General features: G+C 28.0%; 1 protein-coding gene across 1 annotated transcript; it reads left to right on the top strand.

Moving 5' to 3' along the window:
* The first annotated feature begins 2,441 nt into the window (after positions 1-2,441).
* LOC114127158 (lachesin-like) lies at positions 2,442-8,320 on the top strand. The gene is made up of 6 exons (XM_050206060.1): positions 2,442-2,837; positions 5,034-5,275; positions 5,467-5,723; positions 5,795-6,058; positions 6,135-6,274; positions 7,297-8,320. The coding sequence occupies exons 1-6, from the start codon at positions 2,792-2,794 to the stop codon at positions 7,431-7,433; spliced, it is 1,086 nt and encodes a 361-aa protein (XP_050062017.1). The 5' UTR covers positions 2,442-2,791; the 3' UTR covers positions 7,434-8,320.
* Positions 8,321-12,884: the final 4,564 nt, after the last annotated feature.

The following is a 12,884-nucleotide window of genomic DNA, read 5'->3' as shown; positions in this document are numbered from 1 at the left end:
AATTTTTAATCAATACCATTAAAATAATATCATTTGCTATTAAATAAACTCAAGAGTCAAGATCAAAGGTTAATTACTTATACTTTAAATTCGAATAAAAATATTGTACGCCATTACATTGTAATTGCAATACACATACACTATAAGATTTTCTGCGTATGGCATAATATAGTAATAAATAATAATTAGTAATAATTTCTGAATTAAAATATTAAATTGTATTAAACACATAGCGCTAATATTCATTAATAATAGGCACTGAGAACTTAAAATAAATTAGCTTTTTTAATTAATATACAGCTATGATGTTATTTCAATTTTCAACAATAAAGTTAGGTGGTAGATTTTTGTGTTAGTTATTCAAATTAATTATGTAAGTACGTATGACGTATCTACTTATTAACTACTGCTGTGTACTGGTAACAGTAGGTCTGCAGCACTACACGAACACAATGATATAAGTTTAAATGTTTAAAACATATTTAATACATATACATTAAAATAATAGTACATAGGTAATAGGTAGGTATATACAATAATATAGTATATACCTCATATACCTATGCCGGCTATTACTATAATTATTAATTAGGTACTAAAATTATTTAGGAACTAGGTATTTTAATTAGTATAGATAGATTCTGTAAATATTAAATATTTGATATTTTTTTTTATGTTGTATACTTATTCTGATAATTATAAAAATTATAAATTCATTATATATAACATATATAATGTATATAATATTTATTTTTATTATTTAATAATTATACATTTTATAAATAGTTAGAACAACAAATTAAAATGAATCAGTAACTAAGACTTGGTATCAACATACATATCTGTTATTTATGTATTTACTTATTTACATTAACTTGGCGTTCTATAGTATAGAAAAGAGATTATAGTTATTATTATTATTATTTGTTATATAGCAAAGCCGTAATAGAAAAAAACTATTTATAAATTTGTTACATAAACAATAGACATTTATTGTTTTTAAATACCTAGTCAAATAAACCATACCTTGAACATAAGATATGCCTACTAAAGACCTGCACGGGCCGGGCTTACCCAGCCCGGTCCGAAATTGGCCCGGCCCGGACGGGCTTTGGGCCGGGCCGGGTTTCTATAAAATGCAAGACGGGCCGGGCCGGACCTTTAATAGGACAAAAGTTACGGGTCCGGACCGGGCCGGACTTTCCCTAAATGGAAGGCGGGCCGGGCCGGACTTCCTTTACATCAAAGGCGGGCGGGCCGGGCTTCTACATTAGAAATTCACCAATATAAAAAATTTTTTGTTTAATATTTTTAGGGGGGCTTTTAGGCTAAAAAATTATTTTTTTTCGGGAGAGGTGCTAAGCTCCCGTACGCCAGACATTTTGTATTAAATGTGTTAAATATCCTGGCCGAGCAGTTTTTAAAATTACGAACCAAACGTACATGGTTCGGCTTCCTCACCAAATGGAAAATACTATTCCTGGGCCGGGCCGGGCTTTCTAAAAATTTTAACGGGCCGGGTCGGCCCGGGCTGCCAAAATATATTGTCGGGCCGGATCGGGCCGGGCTTACTCACAATAAACAATTCCCGTGCAGGGCCGGGCTGTCAAAAAATATTGTCGGGCCGGATCGGGCCGGGCTTACTCACAATAAACAATTCCCGGGCCGAGCCGGGCTGTCAAAAAATATTACCGGGTCGGGCCGGGCTGTAAATTATCGGCCCGTGCAGACCTTTAATGCCTACCTAACGTTTTGTTAAACATTAATTTTTTCGTGTGGCATAATTTCTGTTAAGTTAATTCCGTAAAACAATAAGCAATACTTATAGGTATTTTAATACTATCTCCTTAAATACGAGTTGTAGGCTTATATTATTTACTGGTCCTACTACTCCTACAGATAGGTTACACTGGTTGTAGTAGGTAATGTTAATGCAGTTCTTCAAACGTAAGCGGATCACAATAGCAAAATAAATACAAATAAAACGTGCCTATATACCTATTATAGGCTACAATACTAGCCTATAATAGGCTATATTAGGTATTATAGTCGTATATTATACTATTATATACCTACCTACCTATCGACAGATTGAAAAATCAAAAATGATCGCATCTAATAACGTTCGACTAGACGAAAACGGTAATGAGTAATGCAACTAATACCTACTTAAGTAATAACACATAATATTATTATTGTCGTATTATTCGTCTTCATCAGTGTTCAGTAGGTACGTAATAATATGTTTTAAAATAATAAATAATACAAACCAAGCGCCGCCCCTCTCCGAAGTTCGAACGCTAGCCAAAGGACGACATGTATCGTTTTTCCTCCACGTCGTCGCTACCTCCAGATACGTCATTATCAGCCGTAAACAAAAGAATTAGACAGCGCCGGAGGTGAAGCGGGTGGCGTGACAACACTGACAACGTTCATGTGCATTCCACAAGTGGGCAGCGCTCGTTACAGAAGACGCGTCTAGTAGTTTGGTACCCACTACACTACTACATTAACACTATAACATAGTCTATTGTAACTAACCTGCCGCCGAGACGGCCAAACGACGCTCATTAGTCGTTCTTCGACGATCGTCGGTCGAGTGATATCAATGTTTTTTTATGTTTTAGTTCTTTAAGCGATTGTGACGGTTTTTGTTTTTTTTTTTCATTAAAATATTGTGTTCTCGTCGTCCGTTTGGCGTTTGATCGATTGACGTTGTCGAATCACGGTATTCTATTCCCTACACTTCGTCTACCGCCCGTGCGCGGAGAAACAACCGCCATTTTCCAAGATGAAGTATGTCTACAGCGTTCTCGTTGTGCTATGCATAAACCTCGGTGAGTACCATTGCACATATCGATAACGCCGTCGGTGACAGGTGGACGGACAGCCCGTTTACGAATTCCTTGTCGACCGACTCGGGTTGGACGTTCGCACGATCTACTGCAGATCGGGCGTGGACTCGATTTCGAATCAAGGAGTGGCCCTCCTATCGATATGATTGTCTTAGCATCTAATAGCCTAATGTAACCGTTCGAATGGTGTTATTTACCAAATCAACCATGCGAGGCGGTCGGTGTTGATATCTTGTGTAATATGTATTGCAATCATAATTCAAAATTTTTATTTCTCCAGACTTTGTTACTACCTAGTTCTGGTATGGCACTTTGTTTGTCTATTAAATTCTGTGTTTGGTGCTCTAACAATGACAAACCTATAATAGTTATTTTAAATATTATCAAATCTTTATAGTACGTTACTTTTGTCACTCTTTTTATTATTTAGCTCAAATTGCACTGTAGTAATTGTTAAGTATTTTTAAATATATATTTTTTTTAGAAAAGTGATCACCTTTGTTTTGTGTATGAATCGATCTTAATACTATGTTAATTGGTGCATTAGAAAATTATTACAGTACAATATACTACTGTGTGTTTAGGCAAAATAGTAATAGATACCTAATTGTTTTACTTTTTGGACTGAAGAAATTAAAGTCCAATTACATTAACTTACTATAATTCTCATTACTAGTTACTGTATTTATATTAAATGCATTACAGTTTTTTTGGTGTTCCTTAAGTAATTATTCCTAAACAGTGAAAATTTACTTATACTAAAGTTTATAAAGAAAGTTTTTGTCAAATTAAGTTAAATTTTGACAATGATTTGATGATACTTAATTTATGAGTTATGACTTTATGAGTTTTATGAGAGACTTATTTTAATTTTTATTTATTAATTATGTCTTCAATTTTAATATTTAAATTTATGTTTAAACCAATTATAATATGTTATTGGGATTTGAAGTAATTTATTGTTTAAGAAATCTTCTAGATTTTAATAAAATCAATTTAATTCAAACTGGGCGGTCTATAAGTAAATGCATGTTACCTAATTTAAACAATATATTATTATAGGAAATTGAGAAATCTAATGAGCTACAGTGATTTGCCCTTTCAGTTATTAAATTATTAATAAGGAGTCTTTATTTTTAATAGTAACAGTAATTCTATTAGATTTATTTAATGACCTAATGTGTTTTTAACAGTTATAATATTTTATAATAGTAGTTATAACTATGTATCAGATAATAATTTAATATTTATAGTTGAACTTCAAACCACTAATACCTAATTCAGCATAATGTTTCCTGATACTTCAAATATTCAATTAAAAGACTTTAGGTTATTATTTTATAATATAATATTTTATATTATATACATTAAAATTATTACAGTTGTTTATAATAAACGTTTCATAGTAAGAATTTTTTTCATTTGGTAAATAAAATTTTTTTTTATAAGTTATTAAAAGAATCATTATAATCATTATTTATTTATGTATTTAAACATTACTTAAGCATTAACTTTGTAAAAAAATAAAAAATGAATAAACAAACAACCTATAATAAAACGAAAAAGTATTATACTATATTCAAAGTGCACTAACTTTTTTGTCCGTATCTAGATTTTAAAAAATTTATGTTGATTGTATTTTATTAGTTTGTTCACTTTTTAGTTTTTTTTTTTTTTTAAGTAAACAACACCAGCATTTGACCAGACAAAGTTGTAATCATATGTTTTTGAAATTTCTTTTGTCAACTGGAACAATCATTTGTTTTCCTTATTAAGTAAATCATTGATATATATTTTAACATTAGAAAAGTTAGTCTGTAAATTATTTACAATTAACAGATTTTTATTTTCATACCATAATTTTAATGATTTTATAATACAGTTTTTAAAATCGTGGAATTGAATTTGATTATTATTTTATCATCAGTATTCAATCTATAAGTATCTGCAATATCTTAATTTTTAATACATTAGCAACTGATGTAATTACATTAGCTATATTTTCATCAGGAGTTTTGGAATACCAGTTATTTCAACATATTAATTTAGAGAAGTTTGTTGTTTCAATTTATATTTTCTTAAGTATAAACTTACAGTTACATATTTGTTACTCATAACTTATATTATAAATATTATGATGTTGCATATTACAATTATAATATTTAATTTTAATTTTAGCCTTTTCTCAGAGGACCCCCACAATATCTCATATAACTCAAAAACCTATAAAAGATATTGGTGGTACAGCGGAGATGACATGTTCAGTGTTATATGCCATGGATTTCCCTGTTTTATGGGTTAAGGTTGATAAAGAAAAAATAACTGAACCTGTTATGCTTTCATCTGGAAGTACACTGATTATTAAAGATTCAAGATTTTCATTGAGACAAGACATTGACAGCACTAGTTACACACTACAGGTATTTGATTTAAATATTTTAAATTAATTTTTATCTTAAATTAAATGTAATGCAGTTGTATTGTATTTAAATATTAACCAATAATTTATGCATTTAGGTACCTACCTACTTTGTCTTGTTTTATTTTTTATAAAATTTGGAAAAAATGTATTGTATAAAATAATAATAATATTTATTTATACAATTTTCAGATTAAGGATATTCAAGAAACTGATGCTGGTTATTATCGCTGTCAAGTGTTGCTTGGGTTGAACAACAAAATATCTGCTGATGTTGAGCTAGAAGTACGTAGACCTCCTATCATTTCTGACAACTCAACTAGATCATTAGTTGTAAACGAAGGTCAACCGGTGAAACTTGAATGTTATGCTGGTGGATTCCCTAGTCCAAGAGTTTCCTGGAGACGAGAAAATAATGCTATTTTACCCACAGGCGGTTCAATTTATAGGTACTTACAATAACAATATAATATATATATATATATATAGATAAAAATTGAGCATACACTTAATATTCTAGAGGTAACATTTTGAAAATTCCGGTCATAACAAAAGAAGATCGTGGAACCTATTACTGTGTTGCTGAAAATGGTGTTGGAAAAGGTGCCAGACGTAATATTGCCATTGAGGTGGAATTCGCTCCAGTTATAACTGTACCTAAACCTCGTTTGGGACAAGCTTTACAATATGACATGGATCTTGAGTGCCACGTTGAGGCTTATCCTCCACCAGCCATTATTTGGATAAATAATGGTATACAACTGTCTAACAATCAACATTATAGGTAAACTTAGTTTTTGAGTACTTTAATTTGTTTATATTTTGTTGAAAATATTTAATTTATTTTTATTTTTACTTAGAATTTCACATTTTGCTACTGCAGATGAATTTACAGACACAACAATACGTATCATCACAATTGAAAAACGTCAATATGGTGATTACATTTGTAAAGCATCAAATGTATTAGGAACTGCTGAAGTTACAGTTAATCTTTATGGTAAATATTAGGTTTATTAACATATAATGTTTAATATAGTATTCAACTTTCTAATCAAAACTTAGGTTTAAGTTATTATAATAAAATGAGAAAAATATAAAGCATAATTAAAGTTAATTTTAATGTAATTTTTGCTACTTGAAGTATTCCTTTTTTTTTTAAATGTTTCTTTCTCTTATTTTTTAGAATATTCATTTTTAAAGGCATTCTTGATATTTCATATATTTTAACCAATATCCAACATAACCTAATGTAACTTACATATTTTGTTAATCTTATTATTAAAAGGATGTCTATCTGTATAATATATATTTCCATCTTAAAAATTTACAACATACCAAATTTTATATTTACATTAACCCATTATATTCTGTTATTTTTAAAATTAGTGTGAGTTGACCTATTTTAAAATTTAAATATATGATTATTATTTTGGGCATATCAATATATTTCTTTAACCTAATTTTATCTTTAAATTATATAATATTTTGTCAATTCACTCTAATTATTAAAGTAATAGAAAAAAATGGATTATTATGAATGTATAGTTTGCTATTTTGTACAGTTGTGAAATAGAAACAATTCATGTGCATGTGAAATCTTCTTATTGGTACTTCTAATATTATTTTATATTACCATTCATTATAAGTGGTGCCGATCACTATGTATCAGTAATGCAAAATCTAATTTTGGTGGATGGTGTTATGGCGTACAATGATAGTCCATAGGATTTAGGTATATAAGTTATAAATATTTGGATATAACTATATGATTTTTGTCCCATATTTTAGTGTAATAAATTTTTTGTTTGTTTTACCTCATATTTTATTTTTATGCAATATCATTTGAAACTGATACCGGTGCCACTGTAAATATGTAATTAAAACAACTTATAATTACAATAAAGAAATTTAGGGTGTTATAATACTTGTTATCGATCTATTTTATATTTTAACTATAGTTTCCAATTTTTATATTAGTTATAAACAAAATTTAACTTTTATTATTTGTTAATTTTATAGAAACAATAATACCAGTATGCCCACCAGCTTGTGGCCAACCATCTTCACACTTAAGAAGCTCCAGCATCAAAACTGCTAGTGTTAATATTTCTTTCTTGATTGCTACATACTTATATTTTGTTCACCTATATTTTTAAATAAGTTTTCTACCAAAAAACAATTCACCAATACAGTGACGTAACCAAGACGAATTAAAAACCTATTCCCTAAGTGCTTGTATCATCACATTTGTTTGAGAATCTCATTTTTAACTTATCTCATGCCATGCCACTGTATGAATGTATTATCATTACAGCTGTTAGTGCTTTTATTTTATACTTTATTACTGATTAATACGTAAATATAATATACTTAAAATTAATAATAATTATTCCGTCCAAGAACAAATTATTAATGTGTAAGCACTATTGCTTAGCTATTGTTACATTCCTATAATTTTGTTCACTTTTATTTTTAGAGTATTTACTGTCCGTCCATTAAATATATATTATACTTGATCTTATATGTTTACTATTATTTAATGTATTATCATTACAGCTGTTAGTGCTTTTATTTTATACTTGATTACTGATTAATACGTAAATATAATATACTTAAAATTAATAATAATTATTCCGTCCAAGAACAAATTATTAATGTGTAAGCACTATTGCTTAGCTATTGTCACATTCCTATAATTTTGTTCACTTTTATTTTTAGAGTATTTACTGTCCGTCCATTAAATATATATTATACTTGATCTTATATGTTTACTATTATTTAATGTAATTTTTATAAAAAATTTTATAAATTATAATTATATTTATTTTAATTAAATGTACATGTATTACTTTAATTTGTTTATTGTAGCTCATTAAGATAATGCGGTAATATTATCAAGCACTTGTCATGTGTATACTTGGTATCAACTTATCTACTATTAAAAGTTACAAATAACAAACTAACCTAATTGTTGTAGACATGTGTATATATTATATATGCACTACATTACAGCATTTGTTGAATAGAGATAATTACAAAACTATTTTTTTATTTATTTTATCTAATAGTATTTATGAATATCTACATCATTTCAATGATTCTCTTAAAAATTGTTAATTCAGTACATATTAAACATAAAAATAGTCAATGATGTATAATATAATATAATGTATAACATTATACAATCTATTTTTTATCAAAATCTTATATTTATTCACATTAAAATCAAATATTTTACTCATTTATTTTGTTTACTTGAAAATAAATTAGTTTTACACAGTTGATTTAGAAATGTATATTTATATATAAAGGTTTGAAAAGTCAAAGAAATGTTGGATAATCAATACATAATATAATATTCCATTATTGAATAAATTATTAAATATATAACTATATAAATAACATATATTAAGTTAAAGATGTTTAAAAATAATTTTTCAGAATAACCTATGAAAAATGTTAAATTATTAAAAAAAAAACCGATCTATATATTATTGTGTAATTAAACAAACAATTAAATTAGTAGTTGCCTTTTTATAATAAAAAAAAAAAAAAAAATGTTGATATCTTTGTAGCTATAATATTTATTGAAATATTTAGGTTTTTAAGACTATGTTTTGAACATAACAACCCTCTCTATAGTATTATTATATATAGTTTAATTTAACAATATATAAAAAAAATAACTTGTAGTATTGATTAACAATAAAATGTTAGATATCGAAAAATATTATTTTGGATATTGATCAAACACTAAACAATTTATGAAAATAAATTCATGGATATTTAATAATAAAAAATATTAAACCAATCAAAATAGTCAGGTGGTTAGTTAATAAATAAAAATAAAATAACAAATGCATTGGTTCAAAAAATAACAAATTCAAAAAATTCAAATCAGAAATATTAATAGTTTAGATAGTAAAAGAAAAAAAAGGTTTTATGATCAATAACAATTATTTTGAAAAATATTAAGCATTAAATATTAAACAAATAGGATTATTATGTTTATCGGGTACAGATGATACAATTCAACACTTATTATTTCTCAAACAATTTTGGCTCCCTTAGCATCACATTATTTATAGACAATTTGAAATAATGAGAAGTACTTTATTGAAAAAGACACAATATAAAATATAACGAGAAGATGATCATATAAGTATATTATTCTGAATAATTTAACATGAACAAGAGGTTTATGGAACTGTTGAAGTAGGTATGCAAAATTTTTAGAACAAAATGTTTCTTCAAAAAAAAGATTTTAAAATTTTTAACAATATAATATAGGTTTATACTTTATACTAAAACTGCATTAAAAAAATAGCAAAACTTCAGGAAGAGAAATAAATTACCTATATTATGTGCTAGAATGCTAGATGAACAGGAATAATCAGTGAATTTTAGTATACAATCAAAAAAACAAAAAGCTCTGTTTTAGTACAAAATACACAAAAAATATTAAATATAGGTATAAATGGTATATACAAATTCACAACTAGGTATTAGGAATAATATATTTCTTAATTAATGATGAAAGGACAGAAACTAACAGTTTTATATTTAAAAACTTGATATTCTTAATTTTTGTAGTAACGAAATAGAAAAAAGTCGGCAAGTGGGTACCGAATAAATTATAATTAAATATTGTCATATATTCTATTTTGAAACAAATATTCCGATTTCATAAAAATTTAAAACTCAAACGCCCAAAACATTTTTCCTATAATGACGCTTAAAATTTTCTTTATAGCTTATTGAAGCAAAACTTATGGAAAACTTAGTGTTGAATTTTTTAACGTTAGATATAAATATAAACAATTTTATGAATTTTGAACAACAAAATAATTTGCAAATATTCATGATTTTGACGAATTTTTGTCAAAATTTGAACTTCAAATGCTAATAAAAAAAAATTGTGCCTATGTATTCTTATAATTTTTTAATCACTATAAGAATAACATATGAGGAACTTTGTATAAAATTTTCAAGTATTTTTATAGGGCCAAAAAAATTTTATCGACACTTCAAAAAAAATTTTTCAGAAAAATTGAAAATTTCAGTTGTCTATAAATAGCTCAAAAAAACTCAAAATATTTTGAAAATTAAATCATGTAAAGAAAATGCCAATCTAAATAACTGGTAAAATTTTCAAGTATCTACGACTTATACTTTTTGAATAATAACAAATATCAAAAATCGTTTGAGGCTAAACTGTTATTTAACGCGGTTTTGTAAAAATTTAAATTTCAAACACTCATAAAAATTTTTTGTCTGAATCCGGTAGAGTTTTTTTTACAGATATTTGAAGAAAAATTTATGGAGAACCTTGTACCAAATTTTCAAAACTTAGTTATAAAAGAAAAAAATTTTATGATTTTTCAACTTCAAAATTACTTGCAAATTTTCACGTTTTTGACAGATTTCGTAAAAATTTGAAATAAAAACGCTTATAAAAAAAAATTGTGACTAACGATTTTTAATTTTTTTTAGCTACATTAAAAACAACTCATAAGAAACCTTGTATTAAATTTTCAAAACTTTTTGGTCATCCAAAAATTTTTTATCGACACTTTAAAAAAAATTTCTCAAAAAAATCGAAAATTTCAGTGGTCTATAAATAACTCAAAAAAAGTCAAAATTTTTTGAAAATTTAACTATATACAGATACCACCGACATTAACATTTGGTGAAAATTTCAAGTATTTTCAGTGATTAGTTTTTGAATTACAACCATAAAAAAAAAATCGATTTGGTCGAAAACTGGTTTTGCGTGAAAATTGCCGTTTTTCCGTCATTTTTTTTCTGTTTTTCTCGATTTTTTTGAAAACTGTTGGAAAATGTTAACTTTTTACCTCTATAATGCACCAAGGATATTCACTTTTACATCGGAAACCACCCCCATAGTTTGAAATTGGAGCATTATTTCGACTAGTTATGCTGTAAACAGACACAACAAAAAAAAAAACAAAAAAAAAAAAAACAAGAAAAAAAACATACATCATTGTAAAATCAATACATTCTTCACTCCGTTCAGAATCTAAAAAAGGTAGGCAAGTGGGTAACCCTACTCTCTCTATACTCTCTAGCTATTTGCGTAATATGCATTGTTCGCGACCGGGCTCGCAATTGCCATAAAATATTTATATAATATTTTCATTATTATTATTTATATTATTAATCACCGCCACCACCGATCGGCTTATATACATAGATACCACATACCTGTTTTGTGTCTGTATACTTGTGTTATTAATTTTTTTTTTTTTATAATAATTTTGTGTCGTGTGTGAATTATAGAATAATAGGTATGCAGATTGGAAATGCGTTATCGCATGCCGCCGCGTCGGCTGCACAATATTATTATTACCTATTTAATGTTATTATTATTATTGTTATTATTAATTTACACGGCCGCCGTACCTTGGTCTTTTCCCGTCCGTCGTTAGTTCTTTCTCCAGCGTTGACGCAACAACCTAAATTACGCTCGATAATCGCCGTGTGCATGTTTTTTTTTTTTGCAAATTTTACGAAGTTCGTGTACACAATCGCCACAAATTTTATACATTATTAATTTCTAGGCGCTATAATCACCATCATAATTTTTATGTACTACGTTATGTGAGCGCGAATCGCCACATTTTTATTATTATTATTATTTAGTCGTGTTGCTTGTATAGTTGTGTGTGGAAATTGTTTATTGTATTTAGGTATATATAGCAGCTGGCCAGCCGTGCACCGACTTTACTGCAGTGAGTTATTTTTGTATTATTATTTTAACTGTTTTATTATTGTATTAGGTATGTATATTAATAATTATTATTATTACTATCGGCCGTGTCAAACCTTAAAATAGTTCAATTAATGATATAGATAAAAATATTTCTTATACACCTGGAAAACCTAGTAATGAGGGAGGTGAAGGGCGTCATATACTCATATAATATATACTTGTGTATTAATCATTCATATAAAAAAGTATCAATATAAATATAGGTAATCACTAATCAGAAACCATTCAGTTACAAAAAAAAAAAAAAAAATAACAATAAAAAATTGGAAATATTTGTAAAAAGACTCGGATTGAGTGACTGCCTGGCTTTCGTGAATATTAAATCTCATTGGTATCTCAGACGACGTTATCGATAAACAACGATAATTTTGCACTGCGATATACCCCAATCATGCGTTTTCATTAACGTTACCAAACAGTCATAACTACGTTATGTCATCGTCCGGACCGGAAACGGACGATCATCATGAACTTGGATCATCGTCGACGAAGAAAGCGCTAAAAAAGGGGGGCCATGCGCTCAGAAAGATGCGAGTGTCCATACTGAGATCAATCAAGTCGTTGGTCCTCGACCGTGTGCCGGCCCACAGTCGGAAGACCATAGAGACGCGTTACGCAAAACTTTTGCCTCGCGTGTCCCTAACTTTGGCGGCTGTGCAAGGAGAGGAAGAGACACCGACTGTGCACACAGTAGAGGCCGATGATTCCAGACGTACGCTGTTGCCCCCGCCTCAAATTATGGTCGCAGCCGTTCTGCTAACAGATATTTATCATCTGGAACAGCAACTAAAAGAAGTGGACGAAGAACGTGACC

The sequence above is a fragment of the Aphis gossypii genome, chromosome X (genome assembly GCF_020184175.1).
Source record: "Aphis gossypii isolate Hap1 chromosome X, ASM2018417v2, whole genome shotgun sequence".
Taxonomy (NCBI): Eukaryota; Metazoa; Arthropoda; class Insecta; order Hemiptera; family Aphididae; genus Aphis; species Aphis gossypii.
Note: the sequence above shows the minus strand (reverse complement) of the source record. Positions and strands in the feature narration are given on the sequence as shown.

Coding starts and splice junctions, on each gene's coding strand:
- LOC114127158 (XM_050206060.1), top strand. CDS start 2,792: ATGAAGTATGTCTACAGCGTTCTCGTTGTGCTATGCATAAACCTCG. Junction 2,838..5,033: donor TGTGCTATGCATAAACCTCG/GTGAGTACCATT, acceptor TTTTAATTTTAG/CCTTTTCTCAGAGGACCCCC. Junction 6,275..7,296: donor AGTTACAGTTAATCTTTATG/GTAAATATTAGG, acceptor TTAATTTTATAG/AAACAATAATACCAGTATGC.